At 39.6% G+C, this 24254-nt stretch overlaps 1 protein-coding gene across 1 annotated transcript in view; it reads left to right on the forward strand.

Annotated features, from left to right (window-relative positions):
* Nucleotides 1–24009, forward strand: part of LOC133653484 (TBC1 domain family member 22B-like) — a 42486-nt gene extending 18477 nt beyond the window's left edge. The window contains exons 4-13 of the mRNA XM_062052800.1: nt 2768–2935; nt 3013–3083; nt 3177–3305; nt 6855–6920; nt 7198–7312; nt 10574–10680; nt 10739–10814; nt 10954–11081; nt 14675–14770; nt 17705–24009. Of these exons, the coding sequence (XP_061908784.1) occupies nt 2768–2935; nt 3013–3083; nt 3177–3305; nt 6855–6920; nt 7198–7312; nt 10574–10680; nt 10739–10814; nt 10954–11081; nt 14675–14770; nt 17705–17833 (1085 nt within the window). The 3' untranslated portion in view covers nt 17834–24009. The remainder of the gene's footprint in view (nt 1–2767; nt 2936–3012; nt 3084–3176; nt 3306–6854; nt 6921–7197; nt 7313–10573; nt 10681–10738; nt 10815–10953; nt 11082–14674; nt 14771–17704) is intronic.
* The last annotated feature ends 245 nt before the right edge of the window (nt 24010–24254 follow it).

A 24254-nucleotide genomic window follows, 5' to 3' on the forward strand; every position in this document is an offset into this window, starting at 1 on the left:
TGAAACTTCTTCCACTCCCGTCCTTGCACGCTACACCGCTACAGCAAAGATGAAGGGGAGAAGACGCTGCCGAAGGTGTGCCACGTAAATCAGACTGCCCACAAAACGGCGCATCCTGAAGCGACTGTCACAAAGCGGTTTGAAGATGATCTGTAAAAAATCAAAAATCACCATTACATGTTATGTAGACCACAAGGAAGTGTTTTCAATTTACAAAAAAAATAAATAAATATGGACCTTCAATGCGCCTATAATCCGGTGAGCCTTATATATGAAAAAAGATCGAAAATAGACCATTCATCGGCATTGCGCCTTATAATCCCGTGCGCCCTATGGTCCGGAAAATACGGTAATTTAATCGATATCAATAAAAAATATGATGGATAAAACATTCTATAATGTTATTTTCTTCTTTGTCTGAAAAAAACTGATGTTGCGAGGCAAGGTTGGTTGCATGATCCTGGTGTCGATAATTATTTAAATGTATTAGTACCAACAGAAAAACAAAGAGCAGTAGAACAATTTATGAAATGTACACTTTTTTTTTAATGTTAGATTCCTGTGGTTATAATCCCACAGCTATTAAGGCAGGAAGGAAATGTCAACACAAGCATGGAAACACTCAATGTCAACAAAATAGTAAAATCACATTGAACACTTAACAATAAGCTAGTAATAGTCATCAATATGTAAGAAATGCTTCATAAAGTGTAAGAAAATCATGCAAAGTGTGAAAATGTAAACATAGAGAAACCTGAGAACTATTTTCTGCAGGTTTAGTGCGAGGAAATAACAGTTGTGTAACATTAAATTGCCCTATTATTCTTATTTAATTATGGAAACTATTTTTTTTTATGCAGTAATTGTTTAAACATTATTAATATATTGGTTGATATTGATAATTATTGAAATTTTTTGTGACTTAGGAAAATAAGGACAATGCATTCTTCTGATTATAATGCCTTCAGCTATCAAGGCAGAAAGGAAATGTCAACACAAGCATGGAAAACACTCAATGTAAACAAAATATTAAAATCACATTGAACTCTTAACAATAAGCTCTTAAAAATCATGAATATGTAAGAAATAGTTCATAAAGTGTATGAAAATAGTGCAAAGTGTAAAAATGTAAACGTAGATAAACCTGAGAAGAACTATTTTCTGCAGGTTTAATGGCAGGAAGTTACAGCTGTGCTCTAAAGGGCGAGCGCGGCTAAGGTGGTATGGTATTAGCGGTCTTGCCTTGCATCATTTACAAACCACATTGGTCTGACTACGGTCCCTATTGAAAAAATCCAAAACCTGTCTAGGGGACTTTTCTCTCTTATCCACCATTTCTTCATTTTGACTTTCTCTTCTCACTCAATGCAAATAATCCACCACACTTGATAGTTGATACTGTCACCTGATTGGCTGTTAGCGTGTCACTCCCACTGATCAGTGATCACTTCCTGCGTTGCCCGGTCACCAGAGCGAGAGAGTGCCTTTGTTCATGCAACCAACCTTGCTTCCATACTTCCGCTTTCTTCCAAACAAAAAGAGAAAAAAATTATCAAACAGTTATCGATTGCATTTTTTTATACATGATTATCACAATTTATATTGATATTGTTTTATCACCCAGCCCTATACGATGATGGAATAAATGTGAGGTATTTAATGTTACACGGCGTGGGGACGGCGTGGCGAAGTTGGTAGAGTGGCCGGGCCAGCAATCGGAGGGTTGCTGGTTACTGGGGTTCAATCCCCACCTTCTACCATCCTAGTCACGTCCGTTGTGTCCTTGGGCAAGACACTTCACCCTTGCTCCTGATGGCTGCTGGTTAGTGCCTTGCATGGCAGCTCCCGCCATCAGTGTGTGAAAGTGTGTGTGAATGGGTGAATGTGGAAATACTGTCCAAGCGCTTTGAGTACCTTGAAGGTAGAAAAGCGCTATACAAGTATAACCCATTTATCATTTATTATTTACATATTTTTTTAACAAAATAAAGTGACTAGTGCACAATAAATAAACAAAAACTTGTATTGGCTCCTATTTAAATCATTTGGGTTTGCCCTCAAAGCCTTCCTGTATCGGAGATTTACTTCCTCACTTTGTGAACAATAACAAAAACCACCAAAATTTGATTGTGTAAAAATCAAAACAAGAAATATTAAAAACAAGAAAATAAAATATCAGTGAAATAACTTTATTATCGTTTATATACCGATAGTATACTAGGTATCGATAGTATCGACATCTTGATGGATCTTCCCTACTTTATATTGAAGCTTTAGTGGTTAGCTTCTTGTGTGTGTGTGTGTGCGTGTGTGCATGCATGCAAGCTTAGCCATTCCTTCCAGGATACTTAAAAGAAACCTTTATCTACTCTTTCTTAATTTTGACTGCCACTTCTCACTCCGTGCAAAGAATCAACCAAACGTGATAGTTGATACTGTCACCTGATTGGCTGTTAGCGTGTCACTCCCACTGACCAGTGATCACTTCCTGCGTTGCTCGGTTACCAGAGTGCCTTTGTTCATGCAACCAACCTTGTTTTGCTACTTCCGCTTTCTTCTGATTAAGAAGAAAAATAAATATTGAACATTTTATTGAAAGCGTTTTTTGCATATTGCAATAGATATTGATAGTTTTATTGAAATCTAAATAGTGATTGTGTGAAGTTGACTTTGCTCCCAATGCCATGCTTCCCACATGCTCTCTGATAGCACATCATTACAGTTTAGCCCAATGACGTTCCCAATTTGCTCGTCCGTTCTTCCACAGTTCGCTCCACGCTGCAGAAACAGCAGTCTCTCCCGGTTCGACCCATTATCCCGCTTGTGGCGCGCATTTCGGACCAGAACGCATCGGGAGCCCCTCCCATGACGGTGAGGGAGAAGAGCCGACTGGACAAATTCCGGCAGCTGCTCGCTAGTGCCAACACTGACCTAGGTAGGACACGGCGCACACCAACATTTGGTAGTGTTAACAGTGACGGTGCTCACAGTGTATGTTGTGATGGCTTTCAGAGGAGCTCCGTAAGCACAGCTGGTCAGGTATACCCAGGGAGGTCCGTCCCATCACATGGAGGCTTCTTTCTGTAAGTTTCATCACCGGCGGTTGTGAAGTTGTTGCATATTTTATTCCAACTCAGTCCATGTTGCCTTCAGCGCTGCTCTCCGCTCTCCAACAGGGTTACCTGCCGGCTAACAAGGAGCGCCGTGAGCTGGTGCTCAAAAGGAAGCGGGAGGAATACTTTGGCTTCATCGTGCAATATTACAACTCCAGAACAGATGAGCACTACAAAGACACGTACCGACAGGTGATTTTACAGACTATGCGTAGCTAACAAAAAAACAAATGCAGTGGCACCTCGGGATGCGGGTTTAGTTGGTTCTATGACGCAGCGACTCGTATTGCGTAACAGCGTTGCTCCTTGAAATTAGGTCAAATTAATTTAATCGGTGCTTGGCACACTAAAACATCGCAATTTCAACATGCCTTTCAAAAGGTAAAAATAACTTTAAGTTAATGTAGCAGAAACAAGTACAGTAGTTTTGTGGAGGAATCAAATAATATACACCTTGGAGAGTGGACTTCTACAGTCTCTGTCAAACACACCATCAGCAGCTTCACCATATTTTCATGGATAAATGGTTAGATATTATTTTAAAATCCTTGGCTCGCGTCATGGACTCGTTCTGCTCGGCATGGTGCAGACGAGCAGAGCTTCGCTCCAACTGCTTCACCAAGTTGGCTAGCCTCACGCTCGGCGTATGTTTTGTTCATTCAATCTTCGTATCATGAATGAGAATTCAAAAACAAAATGAAAATTTGTTTATCAGAATTGTGTTTTGCAATACAAAAAATGTAACTGAAAAATACTGAAAAAGGCGAAAACTGACAGACCAAACTGAATTTTTTTTTTCGGTTCGAAGAGCAATAACTGGATCTAAGAAACGGTTTGATTTTCATTACATATTTTTTAGACCGAAATTAAAAAAAACTAATTGGACAAAAAAAAACATGTTTTTTCATATTCTGACACCAGAACCGGAAGGTAATATTTAAATACAAGATTGGCCTGTAGGAAAAAACAGTTTTGTGATGTATCCTGTCAGAAAGACCAGATTATCAATGATCGATCATATATTATTTTGTATACAAACGCAATATTAAGCACTACACAGTTTTTTTTCCTACAAGCCAATCCGATAGTAACTTCCGGTTCCGGTGTCGGAATATGAGAAAACATCTGTTTTTGGTCCGTTTTTTTTGTTTTTGCTGACTGGTGATTTAAATTTTTGTTATGAATTTAAAAAGAAAATGATACCTTCTTTTAAAGATGTAGTTGTCGCTTTTCAACTCAAAAATAGGTTTTTGTTTTTACAATTAATTTTTTTTTGTATCTCAAAATAAAATTCTAATCATTTGTTTTTTTGTTTTTTTTCAATTCTCCAAATGGAAAGTAAAATGCAATGACCACCAAAGCATACACTGACCCTACACACTATCATGTGTTTGATTATTTATTTCTTTAATTCAATGAATATCACCCTCTTCTTCTCCTTTCACACTCACCTTCCTCCTTCCAGTGCTTGGAAAAACTAAGTTACAGTCATGGCCAAAAATATTGGCTCCCCTCCATTTCTGTCAGATAATGCACCACTTCTCCCAGAAAATTATTGAAATTACAAATGCTTTGCTATTCACATGTTTATTTCTTTTGTTTGCATTGGAACAACATAACACAACAACCCCCCCAAAAAAAGAGAGCCAAATCTGATATTATTTTACACGGAACTCCAAACTCCATAGAACCTACTCAGTGGCCTAGTGGTAAGAGTATCCGCCCTGAGATCGGTAGGTTGTGAGTTCAAACCCCGGCCGAGTCATACCAAAGACTATAAAAATGGGACCCATTGCTTGGCACTCAGCATCAAGGGTTGCTATCGGGGGTTAAATCACCAAAATGATTCCCGGGCACGGCCACCGCTGCTGCTCACTGCTCCCCTTCACCTGGGTGAACAAGGGGATGGGAAAAATGCAGAGGACAAATTTCACCATACCTAGTGTGTGTGTGACAATCATTGGTACTTTAACTTAAAAATGGACTGGTCAAATTTATTGGCAACTTTTCAAAATTGTAAGAAATAGTTGTATTCTAAGGATGTGATACTCCTTTAATTTGTAATTAAACTCACCTGTAGCAAGTAACAGGTGCTGGCAATATAGAAATCACACTTCCAGCCAGTTCAAATGGAGAAAAGTTGACTCAACCTTTGTGTTGTGTGTACCACACGGAGCATGGAGAAAAGAAAAGAATCAGAATCAGAATAGTTTTTATTGCCATTGTTTGAGAACGGGTTCACAAACTACGAATTTTTCTTGGTGCAATCGTGCAATGAACAATGCGAAGAACAATTAACTCTCAGAAGATTTGAGAACCAAGATTGTGGAAAAGCATGGACAATCTCAAGGCTACAAGTCCATCTCCAGAGATCTAAATGTTCCTGTGTCTACTGTGCGCAACATCATCAAGAACTTCAAAGCCCATGGTACTGTAGCTAACCTCCCTGAACGTGGACGGAAGATAAATATTGATGAAAGACTGCAACGAAGGATTGTTAGAATTGTGGATAAAGAACCTCGATCCACTTCCAAACAAATTGAAGTTGACCTGCAGACAGGGTACAACAGTGTCAGCTCGCACTATCCGTCGCCATCTCAATGAAAAGGGACGCTATGGTAGGAGACCCAGGAGCTGCTGACACAGAGACAAAAAAGCAAGACTGGAGTTTGCAAAAACTTACCTGAGGAAGCCAAAATCATTCTGGGAGAACGTCCTGTGGACAGATGAGACTAAAGTGGAGCTTTTTGGTAAAGCACATCATCACACAGTTTACAGAAAACAAAATGAGGCCTTCAAAGAAAAGAACACCATCCCTACAGTCAAACATGGTGGAGGTTCACTGATGTTTTGGGGTTGCTTTGCTGCTTCTGGTACCGGATGATTTGACTGTGTGCATGGCATGATGAAATCTGAGGACTACCAAAGAATTTTGGGGCATAACGTAGGACCCGGTGTCAGAAAGCTGGTTCTCCGTCAGAGGTCATGAGTCTTCCAGCAGGACAACGACCCAAAGCATACTTCAAAAAGCACAAAAAAATGGCATTAGACAAAGCGCTGGAGAGTCCTGAAGTGGCCATCAAAGAGTCTAGATCTAAATCCTATAGAACATCTGTGGAGAGATCTAAAAAAAACAACAGTAAGGAGAATGCACCCTTCAAATCTGAGAGACCTGAAGCAGTTTACAAAAGAAGGGTGGTCCAAAATTCCAGTAGCAAGGTGTAAGAAACTCATTGAGGGTTACAGGAAGCGATTGATTTCAGTTATTTTTTTCCAAAGGGTGTGCTATCAAATATTAAGTTGAGGGTGCCAATAATTGTGTCCAGTCCAATTTTGGAGTTCTGTGTAAAATATCTGATTTGTGTTTTTTTGGGGCGGGGGTGTTGTTCCAATGCAAACAAAATAAATAAACACGTGAATACCAAAGCATTTGTCATTTTAACAATTTTCTGGGAGAAGTGGTGCATTATCTGACAGAAATGCAGGTGTGCCAATATTTTTGGCCATGACTCTATGTCCATCTCTGTCTAGAAGCTAATGCTCGCGATGTGTTGGTTGGATATTACAGTCGACTATGACATTGACTAAACCAACTAGTGGTAGGAGGACTCGTGACACCAAGCATCGCAAATAGCAGAGAGACAGCTCGTATCCCGAAGAACAAGGGACTCGTATTGCGGGGTACCACTGTGCTAAGACATAAAATAGAAGTCTGGACATCAATTTGTCCCCTTTCTGTAGATTCACATCGACATTCCAAGGACCAACCCTCTCATTCCATTGTTCCAGCAGCCTGTTGTGCAAGAGGTAACCGCTGAATAAGCAATAAAATACCTTCTTTGACCCTTTATTGTGAGCAAATATGTGACAGATGCCATCTTTAATACAGAACTTCTAAAGATGTGGTTTTGGGCTTTAGATTTCTTTGCCCTCAAAAGCTTCATACTAGAATCCCATTAGTCTTCAAGTATGCGTCAGCTGCTGTAAATGTGATTGGTGTTGTTTAACACATTCTTTCGTACGTTTGACCAGAACTTTATCAGGATCTTTCTACAGGTAGTTTTGTCACCTCTCTCCCCTTCAGGTGTTTGAGCGTATTCTCTTCATCTGGGCAATTCGACACCCGGCCAGTGGTTATGTCCAAGGAATCAATGATCTGGTCACACCCTTCTTTGTTGTCTTCCTCTCCGAGTTTGTCAGTAAGTTGCCAGGAGGAAAATCTGCCCACTGATTGTTGTGCTTTCCTACCTCTGCCACTCGTTTTTTCTGTTAGAGGTGCACGATAAATATCCCACAGATAATTATCAAGGAATTATGACAACATACCATTAAATCCGATAAGCTCCGATAAATGAAAACACTCCGATGAGGCAAAATGTTCCTAACTAAAATTTCAAATTGTGCCTGAATTGATTTAGACAAAGTTTAGCTGGTGCACTTTGGCTAAAATGATAGTTAAATCCACACTTGGTCTCACACTTGTTAGCTAGCTAGCGAGGTAACGAGCTAACTATCTTACTGAGTTGAGATGGCATCCTCCAGATGTCCGACATCATGCCTCCGCTATGAATGTTCCCGTATCACAGATTTACTGCCATAAAATAACAACGTCCGCTCTGCAGAAAGAGCAAGGCGTCCGTGTCTTGAACAAGATTAGGGTGAAATGTCCCCACACTTGACATGTTTTCAACTGCGATGTTGTTGCGAGTGGCCGCGCTGACTCGCTCCCGTCCGTAAAATTCCGAGTGACTGCTGTCGACAATTGTCAATGACCCGTTGCACCACAATTTGTATCGGTCTTGAGTAGAGATGGGAAAAATGATCGATTCTCTAATGCAGTTTAGAGAAAAAATGTTTCTGCGGGCTGGTTTATCTATTTTTAGGAACACTAATACAAAACCTCACAATAATGTCTGATTGAATGCTAAAAACGTTATGACAGACCGCCTTAAAAAACTGAATAAAATGTTCAATTTTTTTACTGAATGAGACACCCAGAATGTACATTAAAATAAAGAATGTGGGATTTACAATATAACTAGGGATGTCCGATAATGGCTTTTTTGCAGATATCCGATATTCCGATATTGTCCAACTCTTAATTACCGATACCGATATCAACCGATACCGATATATACAGTCGTGGAATTAACACATTATTATGCCTAATTTGAACAACGAGGTATGGTGAAGATAAGGTCCTTTTAAAAAATGTTTATAAAATAAGATAAAAAAATTAAAAACATTTTCTTGAATAAAAAAGAAAGTAAAACAATATAAAAACAGTTACATAGAAACTAGTAATTAATGAAAATGAGTAGAATTAACTGTTAAAGGTTAGTACTATTAGTGGACCAGCAGCGCGCACAATTATGTGTGCTTACGGACTGTATCCCTTGCAGACTGTATTGTTATATATTGATATATAATGTAGGAACCAGAATATTAATAACAGAAAGAAACCACCCTTTTGTGTGAATGAGTGTAAATGGGGGAGGGAGGTTTTTTGGGTTGGTGCACTAATTTGTAAGTGTATCTTGTGTTTTTTATGTTGATTTAATAAAAAATAAAACCGATACCGATAATAAAAAAAACGATACTGATAATTTCCGATATTACATTTTAAAGCATTTATCGGCCGATAATATCGGCAGGCAGATATTATCGGACATCTCTAAATATAACTATGGACGATAAAACACTGAATATTGACAACATATGAACGTCACACCCCTTCTCGATCGACATATTTTACAAGCAAGCGAAACACAACAAAAAGCAACAAACACAGTGAAATATGAACGCGAAGGGTAAAAAATTAAACCCACCTACAATCTGATATATCACTAAGCTTTAGAACTTTGTCGTAAAAATCTCCTTCCACGTCTGTCCCTGACACCCGCATTTCAGGCTGGCTGCTTAGTGTTGTCCGGATACCAATATTTTGGTACCGGTACCAGAATGTATTTCGATGCTTTTCTAAATAAAGGGAACCACAAAAAATTGCATTATTGCCTTTATTTTAACAAAAAATCTTAGGGTACATTAAACATATGTTTCTTGTTGCAAGTTTGTCCTTAAATAAATAAATAAATAATAAATGGGTTGTACTTGTATAGCGCTTTTCTACCTTCAAGGTACTCAAAACGCTTTGACAGTATTTCCACATTCACCCATTCACACACACATTCACACACTGATGGAGGGAGCTGCCATGCAAGGCGCTACCAGCACCCATCAGAAGCAAGGGTGAAGTGTCTTGCCCAAGGACACAACGGACGTGACTAGGATGGTAGAATGTGGGGATTGAACCCCAGTAACCAGCAACCCTCCGATTGCTGGCACGGCCACTCTACAACTTAATGAACAGACAAGACAACTTGTCTTTTAGTAGTACGTAAGCAAACAAAGGCTCCTAATTTAGCTGCTGACATATTGTCATTTTCCATTGTATTATTTTGTCAACATTATTAAGGACAAATGGTAAAAATTAATTATTGTTATTGTTCATTTACTGTTAATATCTGCTTACTTTCTCTTTTAACATGTTCTATCTACACTTCTGTTAAAATGTAATAATCACTTATTCTTCTGTTGTTTGATACTTTACATTAGTTTTGGATGAAACCACAAATTTGGGTATCGATCCGATACCAGGTAGTTACAGGATCATACATTGGTCATATTCAAAGTCCTCATGTGTCCATGGACATATTTCCTGGGTTTATACACTTAATATACATTTTTAAAAAAGGAAAAAAGATTTTGTGATGCTAAAAAATTTTTTGGTGTAATCATAGTAGTATCGACTAGATACGCTACTGTACTTGGTATCATTACAGTGGATGTCCGGTGTAGATCCACCCATGGCGTTTGTTTACATTGTGATGCCGGTGAGCTACGGTGTGTAGTGAAGCATGTTTAGCTATTCCTCGTCCTGCAGGGATGACACTTGTAAGAAATGTACTTTATTCGTCGCCATGGAGACAAGGATGAGTGATTTACAAGTCGCTAAAACACTGCGGATGGACATTAGCTGCTAGCTAGCTAGCCATGTGTTAAAGCACCTCTTCCCGAGGGTGTTTATAGCTTCACCTTTATTGTTAGTTTTTAAGCCAAAATGCGTCCGTTCTCCCTTTTCTGTCTACACACATTGTCTGCTTGTAAGTACTCTGTGTGTGTGCGCTGCCAAATATGCTCCTCTGCTCGGAAAACCAGCAATGTCATGACGTGACGAAGTGCCTTCATGCCCGTTAAAAAAAGGGGGGCGAGGACCGGTACTTTTTAGAGGCGGTGCAGTACAGAATATGATTCATTAGTATCGCGGTACTATACTAGTAGCGGTATACCGTACAACCCTACACAGAGGTGTGAAAATACAAAAAAAAAAAACTATTTGGGAAATCAGACGAATTTAGTGCATGGAAACGTAGTGAATGAGTTGTTATCGGTTCTTCCAGTGGAGGACATGGAGAACTTTGAGGTCGCTGCCCTGCCTCTGGACACGCAAAGAAACATCGAAGCGGACAGCTTCTGGTGCATGAGCAAGCTGCTGGATGGAATACAGGTCTGCACGCTTGCTTTCCTCAAATGTGCTTGATTTGTGAAGCTGCTGTCGTTTTTAGGACAACTACACCTTTGCTCAGCCGGGAATCCAGAACAAAGTCAAAGCTTTGGAGGAGCTTGTCAGCCGAATTGATGGTGAGTCTCTCCTTCGTCATCCGCCAACCACAATAAAACCTGAATCCTCCTGTCATCCTTTTTTCATTCTTGGGCACAAGCTCATTCAGGCAGAAAGTGAAGAAACGCCATTTGAACTCACTGTTGTTTCTGTCTTCAGAGGACATTCACAATCATTTCAAAAAGTATGAGGTGGAGTATTTACAGTTTGCCTTCCGCTGGATGAACAATCTGTTGATGAGGGAACTTCCACTGCGTTGCACCATCCGTCTGTGGGACACCTACCAGGTGGAGTATGCCGCACCTTACATTGGCTAAGAATGTACACTGTTCAGCGGTAACCACAGACCGCCAATCAGTTTGTGGCGGCGGGGGCGTGGCCAGAACACTGTCAAAAGAACACTAACATATAATTGGCTATGACGAATGTACAAAACCAGTGACGTTGGCACGTTGTGTAATTCCTAAATAAAAACGGAATACAATGGTTTGCAAGTTCTTTTCGACTTATATTCAATTGAATAGACTGCAAAGACAAGATATTCAATGTTCAAACTGAGAAACTTTTTTTTTTTGCAGATAATCATAAACTTTGAATTTAATGGCAGCAACACATTGCAAAAAAAGTTGACATAGGGGCATTTTTATCACTGTGTTACATGCCTCTCCTTTTAACAACACTCCGTAAACGTCTGGGAACTGAGGAGACCAATTTTTTCAGCTTTTCAGGTGGAATTCTTTCCCATTCTTGCTTGATGTACAGCTTAAGTCGTTCAACAGCTCAGGGTCTCCATTGTGGTATTTTAGGCTTCATATTGCGCCACACATTTTCAATGGGAGACAGGTCTGGACTACAGGCAGGCCAGTCTAGTACCCGCACTATTTTACTATAAAGCCACGCTGTTGTAACACGTGCTGAATGTGGCTTGGCATTGTTTTGCTGGAATAAGCAGCGGCATCCATGAAAAAGACGTTGCTTGGATGGCAACATATGTTGCTCCAAAACCTCTATGCACCTTTCAGCATTAATGGTGCCTTCACAGATGTGTAAGTTACCCATGCCTTGGGTACTAATACACCCCCATACCATCACAGATGCTGGCTTTTGAACGCCTATAACAGTCCAGATGGTTCTTTTCCTCTTTGATCCGGAGGACACGACATTCAGTTTCCAAAAACTATTTGAAATGGGGACTTGTCGGACCACAGAACACTTTTACACTTTGCATCAGTCCATCATAGATAAGCTTGGGCCCAGCAAAGCCGGCGGCGTTTCTGGGTGTTGTTGATAAATGGCTTTGGCTTTGCAAAGTACAGTTGTAACTTGCACTTACCGATGTAGCGACGAACTGTAGTTACTGACAGTGGTTTTTTGAAGTGTTCCTGAGCCGATGTGGTGATATTCTTTACACACTGCTGTCGTTTTTTTGATGCAGTACGGCCTGAGGGATCGAAGGTCACGGGCATTGCCGCTTACGTGCAGTGATTTCTCCAGATTCTCTGAAGTTTTTGATGATATTACGGACCGTAGATGGTGAAATCCCTAAATTCCTCGTTTAGAAATGTTGTTCTTAAACTGTTTGACAATTTGCTCACGCATTTGTTCACAAAATGGTGACCCTCACCCCATCCTTGTTTGAGAATGACTGAGCCTTTCATGGAAGCTGCTTTTATACCCAATCATGGCACCCAGCTGTTCCCAATTAGCCTGTTCACCTGTGGGATGTTCCGAATAAGTGTTTGATGAGCATTCTTCAACTTTTTCAGTCTCTTTTGCCACTTGTGCCAGCTTTTTTAAAACATGTTGCAGGCATCAAATTTCAAATGAGTCAATATTTGCATAAAATAACGAAGTTTTCCAGTTAGAACGTTAAATATCTTGTCTTTGCAGTCTATTCAATTGAATATGGGTTGAAAAGGATTTGCAAATCATTGTATTCTGTTTTTATTTACGATTTACGCAACGTGCCAACTTCACTGGTTTTGGGTTTTGTATTTTTCATTTCTAAATGCTAGTAGGTTTTACATATACGTTTAAAGACAAATCTGTGATTTTAGTAAATAGTATCAACATATCTATCCATCCATCCATCTTCTTCCACTTATCCGAGGTCGGGTCGCGGGGGCAGCAGCCTAAGCAGGGAAGCCAAAACTTCCCTCTCCCCAGCCACTTCGTCCAGCTCCTCCCGGGGGATCCCGAGGCATTCCCAGGCCAGCTGGGAGACATAGTGTCCTGGATCTTTCCTGTGGCCTCCTACCAGTCGGACGTGCCCTAAACACCTCCCTAGGGAGGCGTTCGGGTGGCATCCTGACCAGATGCCCGAACCACCTCATCTGGCTCCTCTCGATGTGGAGGAGCAGCAGCTTTACTTTGAGCTCCTCCCGGATGGCAGAGCTTCTCACCCTATCTCTAAGGGAGAGACCCACCACCCGGCAGAGGAAACTCATTTCGGCCGCTTGTACCCGTGATCTTGTTCTTTCAGTCATAACCCAAAGCTCATGACCATAGGTGAGGATGGGAACGTAGATCGACCGGTAAATTGAGAGCTTTGCCTTCCGGCTCAGCTCCTTCTTCAACATATCTACGTTAGATTATATTGTTTTGAGGGTTTTTTCAATTACAATGTAACACCCCTGGTTTATTGACATAGTATTCTGCCCTCTCTAAATGCTGTAATTTATTTGGCAGATGTGTAAACAGTCCTATAAATTAGAGTTTATTGATATTCTCCACAATTAAATGACTATAAAACTAAGCACACAAAGGAAAGTACATTTCATTTTCACATAAAGTGCACATGCTTGTAAGAATCCTGCTATAAACTGAAAAAAGCAATTGAACTACACTGCTAGCTTAATGCTAAAATACAATGGACGGCCTCATTGACAGGCTAATGGAAATTAGCATTGCAATCACTGTAAACTTGTACAAACATTTAACAAATTAGATTTTAACGTAACAAAATTGACAGACGGCCACAATTGCATTTCTACCGAGACATATATTCACCAAACATCCATAGCATGCAGCTAGTACAAAATGCAGCAGCCAGGCTGGTGACAGGCGCAAAAATGAGGGAACATATTTCTCCCATCCTCTCCTCCCTTCACTGGCTCCCAGTGAAGGGTAGAGTGAAATTTAAGATCGTCACGTATGTCTTCAAAGCGCTCAATGGTCTCGCCCCGGCTTACATTAAAGATCTCCTGGACCAACCCACCAGCTCCAGGCTTGGTCGCTGCCTTCGATCGGACAACCAGATGACCCTGAAGGTCCCACGGTCAAACCTGGTGACAAAGGGAGACTGTGCTTTCTCAGTGATGGCACCTAGGTTATGGAATAAACTCCCCCTGAATATTAAGTCTGCCACCACCCTGGACTCTTTTAGAGCACAGCTTAAAACTCACCTTTTTACCGCAGATGACTTTTGATTTATGTGTCCATTGTGAGTCTTAAATGTTTAGTTTAGATTCCTTTGTTTGTCTCAGTCTCTGTTTCTGTTTTTTTGTTTCTCCACTCGGGCTGCGCCCCGGGCTGATGTAACAGTTGGTTGGGGGGCGCATAATAAATGAAAATAACATAACACATAACATAACACTTAATATTGATGCTAACTTTTTACTACTAACCAGTCTGCTGCTCTGCACTCTGTGCTGACAGACTACAGAAGCCTGTTGTTTAAACCTCAAACTCTAATTTTATGTGAAATGACGAGTTGTGTGCATTGCCAAGAAACAGCACATTCCTCTATTGCAAAAAAATAAAACATTAGAACAATATTTTTACTTGTGGCGGTCTTAATATATTCAGTACATTTTTATGTCATTATGTTGAATTTAAATGTTAAATGTATGTTTATCCTCTTCACTTTGTCTTGTCCTAGGCTGAAGCAGAAGGATTCTCCCACTTTCACTTGTACGTCTGCGCTGCGTTCCTCACTGAGTGGCGCAAAGAAATCCTCTCCATGATTGACTTCCAGGTATGCTTCTTTTTTATTTTCCGCCATACTTAAAAATTATAAAACTTGAAATAAGTGTCGCCAAAATTTCTAAATCATTAAAAATTGGGATCAGAGTTTCTTGCTGCCGATTTCCATACAATCATCCATGAGTGAGGTCGGCCGATACCGATCACATGTATTAACTGTAAATATTTTATGTATTTCTGCTGAGTGCTGTTGACAGTGTAACAATATCAACACAATATTTTAACTACATCCTTATTCTATTTGATTACATACAATTGTTTTACCAAAACAAATCTATAGTACACAATAACTAAACAAAAGTCAAACACCTATCTGCTACTCTTTTAAATACTTTCTTTTTTGTCCTCCTGTGTCCAGGGAATTATTCCCCCAGATTGTATCTGTGAACAAAAACAACACTTTTTTTTTTGTTGTAAAAATAACAATATTGATCTGATCTGTGTCGATCATATACTGATTAGGGCCGCAGCTATCGAGTATTCTATCGATTAGTTTGCTTAAGTAATCGGATAAGACACACTTTATAGTCTCAATGCGTATTTCAGGGAAAATAGTTAGAATAAACAACAATTTTTCTGGTTACCATAAACTTCAATACCTTCGATATCTATTTACCTTCTATTCACCTTCTTGTTCTTATTTCACCTTCATTTAGCTTCCATTTATCTTCTATTACCTTTTTTCTACCTTTTACTTACCTTTTTTTTTTTTTTTTAAATTCACCTTCTTTTCCCCTCATTACCTGCTGTTTACATTTTTATTTAACTTGTACTTTAATTTACCTTGTATCTTGTTTTACTTTCTTTTATTCGGTCCGGGTTTCATCATTTTTGTTAGTTACCGGTACATTTACTAAACAATTAATCAAAGTAACATAAATCAAAGCTTTTTCCGAATCAAACGCATTGATTTACTTGATGTATCGTTGCAGCCCTGATACTGATACTACCTTTGGTATCGACACTACAGATACATGGATGGATTTGCCCCTCCCCTTGTTGCTACACAGCAACAGACATCGTTATATTAACCTCTCTATAACTCTTATTGATCTACTTGTTCACTTCCTGTTAATAACTGCTTACTTCCTGCTGTAACGTGCTTCCATCTACACTTTTTAAACTTTACTAAGCACTTATTTACACAGGGCGTAATAGCTCGGTTGGTAGAGTGGCCGTGCCAGCAACTTGAGGGTTCCAGGTTCGATCCCCGCTTTCGCCATCCTAGTCACTGCCGTTGTGTCCTTGGGCAAGATACTTTACCCACCTGCTCCCAGTCCCACCCACACTGGTTTAAATGTAACTTAGATATTGTGTTTCACTATGTAAAAGAGCTTTATAAATATAATTCACTTCACTTATTTCTTCTCATGGTCCAAGCTAGCTTAGCGATTAGCATGCCTTCTGGTATGCTCCTGCGTGTTCTCACTCGGTGTGTCACATGTTTCGCCTCGTCCTCCAGTCAGTAGTGTTTCTTCTCAAAAATACTCAACAAAAAGTATGTTGCATTAAAGGCCTACTGAAATGCGATTTTCTTATTTAAATGGTAAATGCGATTTTCTTATTTAAACGGGGATAGCAGGTCCATTCTATGTGTCATACTTGATCATTTCGCGATATTGCCATATTTTTGCTGAAGTAGAGAACATCGACGATAAATTTCGCAATTTTTGGTCGCTGATAAAAAAGCCTTGCCTGTATCGGAAGTAGCAGATGATATGCGCGTGACGTCACCGGTTGTGGAGCTCCTCACATCTGCACATTGTTTACAATCATGGCCACCAGCAGCGAGAGCGATTCGGACCGAGAAAGCGACGATTTCCCCATTAATTTGAGCGAGGATGAAAGATTTGTGTATGAGGAAAGTGAGAGTGAAGGACTAGAGGGCAGTGGAAGCGATTCAGATAGGGAAGATGCTGTGAGAGGCGGGTGGGACCTGATATTCAGCTGGGAATGACTAAAACAGTAAATAAACACAAGACATATAAATACTCTATTAGCCACAACACAACCAGGCTTATATTTAATATGCCACAAATGAATCCTGCATAACAAACACCTCCTCCCTCCCGTCCATATAACCCACCAATACAAATCAAACACCCGCACAACACACTCAATCCCACAGCCCAAAGTACCGTTCACCTCCCCAAAGTTCATACAGCACATATATTTCCCCAAAGTCCCCAAAGTTACGTACGTGACATGCACATAGCGGCACGCACGTACGGGCAAGTGATCAAATGTTTGGAAGCCGCAGCTGCGTACGTACTCACGGTACCGCGTCTGCGTATCCAACTCAAAGTCCTCCTGGTAAGAGTCTCTGTTGTCCCAGTTCTCCACAAGCCAATGGTAAAGCTTGACTGTCATCTTTCGGGAATGCAAACAATGAAACATCGGCTACGTGTTTGTGTTGCTGCAGCCGGCCAAAATACACCGCTTCCCACCTACAGCTTTCTTCTTTGCTGTCTCCATTGTTCATTGAACAAATTGCAAAAGATTCACCAACACAGATGTCCAGAATACTGTGGAATTTTGCGATGAAAACAGACGACTTGATAGCTGGCCACAATGCTGTCCCAAAATGTCCGCTCCAATCCGTGACGTCACGCGCAGGCGTCATCATACCGAGACGTTTTTAGCAGGATATTTTGCGCGAAATTTAAAATTGCACTTTAGTAATCTAACCCGGCCGTATTGGCATGTGTTGCAATGTTAAGATTTTATCATTGATATATAAACTATCAGACTGCGTGGTCGGTAGTAGTGGGTTTCAGTAGGCCTTTGAAAGTACTTTATCCAAAATTTACTTCAGTAAATGTAGCATTTTTTAATGATTTTATACCGGCGCTAAACTACATTGAACTTCACGCGGAACCTTCTTAGCTCACTTTCACATCAGCGTTATTTTCCTTCTGCTCTTCAGGGCCTTCTGATACTACTGCAGAACCTTCCCACAATCCACTGGGGCAATGAAGAAGTGGGCCTCCTGCTGGCTGAAGCTTATAGACTGAAGTACGTGTTTGCAGACGCTCCCAGCCACTACAAGAGGTAGACGTCCTGTTCGCTGCACATTCAACTAGACTCTGTGTCTGGCGTCCCCTCAAAGACACTGATGTGTTGATCTAAAACCGTCCTCACACTGGACTAAGGAGGTCCACACGGTGTTTAAAGATCTCCATCGTTTGCTATTGAACACTGGACTGTTAGACTTTAAAGCACACGCCTACGCTATCTTGCTGCAGTCATGCGACTGATTGTTTCTCCCGTCCTAATGTCTTCGGAGGAGACCTTTTCGTCCTTTTTTAAAGGGATGACGAATGTCTTGATCATTCGGAATCGAAGATGATCGACACGTTTTATTTCTACTGGTTTTGGGGTTACTGTTTTAAGGATTAATCATTACCTAACAGGTTGAAAATGTTGATGTACAGTACAGTCGTCCCTTGTCTATCGTGGCTAATTGGTTCCAGGTCTGACCGTGGTAAACAAATTCACACCAATTAGGATTATTGTTAGTAAATATTTTCATCATTAGAGCATAAAAAAACCTTATGACTTTCTAAATATGTTTTTTTAACATAATTACAGCCCTCTAAAGTTGAAATAAAATCCATATAGTCACCATTACACTAACCTTGAGTGTGTTATACTGTAGATTACAGCATACTTGCCAACCCTCCCGGTTTTCCCGGGGGACTCCCGAATTTCAGTGGCCCTCCCGAAAATCTCCCGGGGCAAACATTCTCCCGAATTTCTCCCGATTTCCACCCAGACAACAATATTGGGGGCGTGCCTTAAAGGCACTGCCTTTAGCGTCCTCTCTCACTTTAAAAGGAGACTATTATATATGTCTCCGTTATCCATAGGTTTATCTATAACCCATAAAGTAGGCAGGCACACAGCCATTTCTCAGCGTGTGTTTATTCCAGCCGGCACGTTAATACACTGACACAACATCCGGATTCCCATCATGCATTGCTTCAAAACTACGGCAAAGTAGTAATGTCCAAAAACATAACAAGAGACGAAGCAGAAGAACGAAGAAGAGACATGGCGACGACGAGTAAGAAGAAGAAGTACCGGTACGCTTGCAAGTTCCAAAATGATTGGAAAAAATAATTTCAGTTCATCCAGGACAGCTCGAAGGGGAAGGGGTATGCTGCCTGCACATTTTGTAGATCAGTCTTCTCCATTGAACACGGTGGCCAAACAGATATACTCATTCATGAATGGATTATTTATATATATATATATGTGTGTGTGTGTGGTGTGTGTGTGTGTGTGTGTGTGTGTGTGTGTGTGTGTGTGTGTGTGTGTGTGTGTGTGTGTGTGTGTGTGTGTGTGTGTGTGTGTGTGTGTGTGTATAAGAAATACTTGAAAATATATACCGGTACACACCCCTTCCCCCCACTTCAACCACCCCACCCCAATTACCGAATTCGGAGGTCTCAAGGTTGGCAAGTATGGATTACAGTACTCACTGGTACTCAAGTGTCATTGCTATGACAGTCACCCGGCCACTACAACACGACCACAACGTGGAAATACTTCATCACGTCCTGGGTAATTAGTAGTAGTTAGAACTGGGCTTCATGTGCTGAAACCACAGGCATACATTATTTTGTAAAAACCTGGTCAACTTGATCGTCGCAACTACGACCATTAGCTCTGTTGTTAGCATTCCGTGTTGTTAGCACAGCGTGTCCCGTGTTGTCATTGTCACATTGGTGCTAATAACAGCCTTGTTAGCAATAAGTGGCGCGCCATGTACCGCTTTGTCTCGTCTTTTGACTTTGCTCAAGGCTCACCAATGTGGAGATGTGTTATTGATGAGGCAGGGGTTGAAGATGAACTGCATCAAAAAGTTGGTCTAATTATAGTCTCGGTGAGGTTAGCGCCAAGAATAGCCGCCATTTTGTTAGCATTGTTCACCCTTAACCCGGAAACTTAAGTGCCACTTGGTGAATAGCTTTATTGATCGCCACAAAATAATAATAGAAAATAAGACAAATACTGCACTCCAATATGTATAAGACACGAACAAATAAATAAGGCTTAATTTAAACACTGGATTTAGGCCACAAATATGTACAAAATGCTTTAAAATATATGCCTTATTTTCCGGACTATAGACCGCAACGCACCCACTAAATTTTAGAAGAAGAAAAAATATTGTCCATATATTAGCCGCACTGGACTATAATCCGCAGGTATCTACGTTGTGAAATTAATTATTTACACAGAAATATTTAGTAAATGTTTATTTACATACCTTAATTATTTCCACACAATGTCTGTAACGCGGCAGTAAAACGGATGATCAAACAAAACAGAAGTCATCGCCATGGACCCACTAGCTGCGGAAGCTAGCTCTCCAATCAGTTAAACACACACAATAACTCCACGGCGACGTTTTGGTGAATTTACTGAGGAAATTGTGAAACAAACAATTTAAAAAGAATGCCGTTGTAAATTAATAATACTAACACTCGTAAACATGTTAGCATATTAGCTAATTCTACGACGCTAGCTTAAAAAAATTATGCTAGCCCGTACAAATATGCACGAACACACTCCTACAGACATTACACATGAGACGGTTTAGTAAGTAAGAATAGTTTTAAATTTACAAACGTGGCTTCAAGTGACGAATGAAGAATCCATTCGATCAGAAACGCTACGGATGGCTAGGAGACGAAATGACACTTCTACTTCAGGTTGAAAGCACTAAATAAAAAGAACACCGAAGCATGGCAGCACCTGCTGTGAGCGAACTTGTTCAAAAGATGGCGCAATAGCACAAACAGTAACACACCTGTTCATGATTTGCGTTATGGCCGTCATCGAAGAAAAATCCATAAATTAGTGCACCGTTTTATAAGCCTCAGGGTTCAAAGCGTAAGAAAAAAGTGGCGGTTTATAGTCCGGAATTTAAGGTCTATATTTGAATCTGCGAGGTCGTGAAGCCACACATATGGCATGGGACGACTGTACTTGAAGATAATTGTTCTATATATAAAATAAAGCCAACTCCCCCTTTCAGATACATTTTGCTAGCTGTAATTAGAATCGGCCAATCAAACGTCTCCGCTTCAAAGCTCCACCTAATCTCATCAGTTTTTGAATCTCATGCTGTTATTTCATGGTGTGTTTCAGGTGTGCGTACTAAAAGGAGCAAAGAGGTGGACGTTACATTTCTCCTCGCTAAAAGTGTTTTAGTTTCTCTTTACTTGTGAATTGTATTGCCTCCTTTTGTTGAGGAGAAATGACCTACCAGGTTCATGTAGCTTTAGAAGCCATTTTATCATAAAGTATATTTTAATATTTCACTTAAGGTACATCTATCATTCCTAAATGCACTTTGTATTTTTTTTGTTACCCTTTGATGTTTGATTCAATACGCAGAAGAACAATGAATAGTTATGACTAGGGGTGTACCGATTCAATATTGTTATCAGATATTTGTCCGATACCAGCAATAAAACTGGTATCTGATTATATCAGCCTGCATCTACAAACATCTGATAGAAGAACTCTGACACAAGCAGCCTTTTCTGTTCCTGCTAACGACTCTTCCTGCTATTTTAGCAAACAGATACCAGATTATCTCCATTTGAGAGTGTTTAAAACATTAAAACTAGTGATGTGTGCATCGACACTGAAATATCGATACTGCCGATACCAGATTTTTATGCTCTATTATCGATTTTTAAATCAAAATATTGATTCTTTTGATATTTTAGTTCAGGGGTGCTGAAACTTTTTCCACCAAGGGCCAAGTATGCGGGGCCCATATTGATAATTTTTTAAATTTAAAAATAAAAATGCTAATAACAGTTATTGGGTAAGATTTGATTAGAACATTTCAGCTTTTTGTCATTAAACACCGATTTTTTTTCTCTTTTGCTTACAATTATTTCATTTTTCAATGAACTAACTAAACTTTGTTTATGTTTTAGATATAATTCATTTTAATTTTGAGAGCTGCTAATATTTTAGATCAGGTGTGTCTAAACTTTGTCCACCATTCTGAAAAGTCAAGTAAAACATATATTAGATATATTTAAAGACAAAGTACATTATTATTAGTTAGAAAATGTCAGCTATTTGTCATTACATGATCAATTTTACTGTTTATTTTTTTAGATATACCGTATTTTTCGGAGTATAAGTCGCTCCGGAGTATACAGTAAGTCGCACCGTCCGAAAATGCATAATAAAGAAGGAAAAAAACATATCTAGGTCGCATTTTTTGGGGAAATGTATTTGATAAAACCCAACACCAAGAATAGACATTTGAAAGGCAATTTAAAATAAATGAAGAATAGTGAACAACAGGCTGAATAAGTGTACGTTATATGACGCATAAATAACCAACTGAGAATGTGCCTGATATGTTAACGTAACATATTATGGTAAGAGTCATTCAAATAACTATGACATATAGAACATGCTATACGTTTACCAAACAATCTGTCACTCCTAATCGCTAAATCAGATGAAATCTTAGACGTCTAGTCTCTTACGTGAATGAGCTAAATAATATTATTTGATATTTTACGGTAATGTGTTAATAATTTCACACCTAAGTCGCTCCTGAGTATAAATCGCACCCCCGGCCAAACTATGAAAAAAACTGCGACTTATAGTCCGAAAAATACGGTATATGTTATTTTAGCAGACACATTATAATTGCACAAAGTATCTGTATCGGATTGGTAGCGCCATTACCAGCCTGAATTTTACTTGGTATCGGATCGGAAAGAAAATCGCACATCACTACTAAAAACTGAAAGTACAGAAGTATAAAGTATGTCAATGTAGGTTACATGGGATATAAAATAACTTCTCTGTGACATTCCAACATTTAAAACCAATGCGCTAGCTCGATGCTAATTTACACTGGGTATGCCGTTTACATGCTACTGATTAGCATTAGTGATTTTACAACACCTCCGAATTTGCAAATGAAAATTACAACTAAGATGTACGTTTACAATCAAACAGCTGATGTGTAATAAGTGCAATACTTGCAGTACACACACTTTGTAGGACTCAACAAGAGACACAACTGGCACGTTCGACCTAATGGCAAAGACTATTTCCTAACTACGGCAGCACACCTAGGACAAACTGAAATTAATTTATACTTGCAAATGATCCTAAAATTACCCTGATATCGATATCGGACAATAGTCGGAAGTGAAAAAGCTGTATAGGGACACCCCTACTTGGTTTGACTAAATTACTTTTGCTGCAACAGTATTGATTGTGCAAAACGTTGTGAAAGAAGTGCTCATCTCGATCAACGCTCTGCAACTTTGTGTCCGTCCTCCTGATTGCTTTTGAATGATTTTACCACTCAGACATATTTAACGATCCGTTCCGCGGTACCAAAGGACGCTGGTGAGTATTTCAGAGTAAGTGCTCAAGAGTACAGTATATGTCGATGCCTTTGTGAAGATGTACTTCTGTCTTTTACCATGTGACACATAAGCTTTGTCCTCAGTCCTGCTTTTTATCTCCTTGCTCGACTCGCATTGTTCTTGGATCGGAAGTAACGAATGCGATTTGAGGAAGTGGCGTATTAACGTGAGATTTACATTTGGAAGAGTTGACAATCCTAGACTTTGGTATTGACGTTTCCATAAATGTGAGTAGGTAATATTAATGTAGGTCAATGACGTGTTATCATGCTGCATCTTAAGGCCTGACATTGTATGACAGCTAGGTAACAAAATTAGTGTTGAGGATTTTGTTTTGCTATTCTAACATGTCAGTTCATGCATAACAAGGCGGAGCTGCTTATTGAGCATTTACATAAGATACTGACGATAAATACTACACCGTTGTATCTCATTTGAGCCAGAAAAAAATTGAGTTTCGTCAACCATGAATATATGGTTTATTTTAAGCCATTTTTTTTTTTTGGAAATGCAAAGTATTTCAGTGCTTTATTCATGCCTCTCTTCGAAATATTGTTTTTTCCATATTGTTTGGTTTTAATATTAACTCAATATCCTAAAAGAAAAGGTGTTCCTGATTGTGTGTTGTTGCTGTTTAATCAATGTATGGTATGCCAAATGTTGCTTTGGGCCAATACAAGCTGTGTTAGAATGACTTACTTCAGCCTTAAAGGGAGTATTTGATTGTTACAGTACTGTAATGTACATTATTTTTGTTTATATTAAAAGATTGCTATGTTTTGTTTTAGGCAATCACATTGTCTCCGTGGTCTTGATTCATTTGTCTGGATGTGCTAGAAGTCCTAAATAACAATGTAAACAAGCTGACAATGTAAAGTACCTGTCAAAAGTTTACACATATTTTCATGTTACTCTCTGTGTATAAACTTTTGAATGATACTGTACATATGAGCAGCTGTGGTACTTGTATCAATACATGTTTGTACGTTGACAAAGTAAACCTAATGAGAATTTGAGGATAAATAAGCAAGTTATAATTTATTTTCA

Source organism: Entelurus aequoreus, linkage group LG07, assembly GCF_033978785.1.
Source record: "Entelurus aequoreus isolate RoL-2023_Sb linkage group LG07, RoL_Eaeq_v1.1, whole genome shotgun sequence".
In the NCBI taxonomy this organism is placed as follows: Eukaryota; Metazoa; Chordata; class Actinopteri; order Syngnathiformes; family Syngnathidae; genus Entelurus; species Entelurus aequoreus.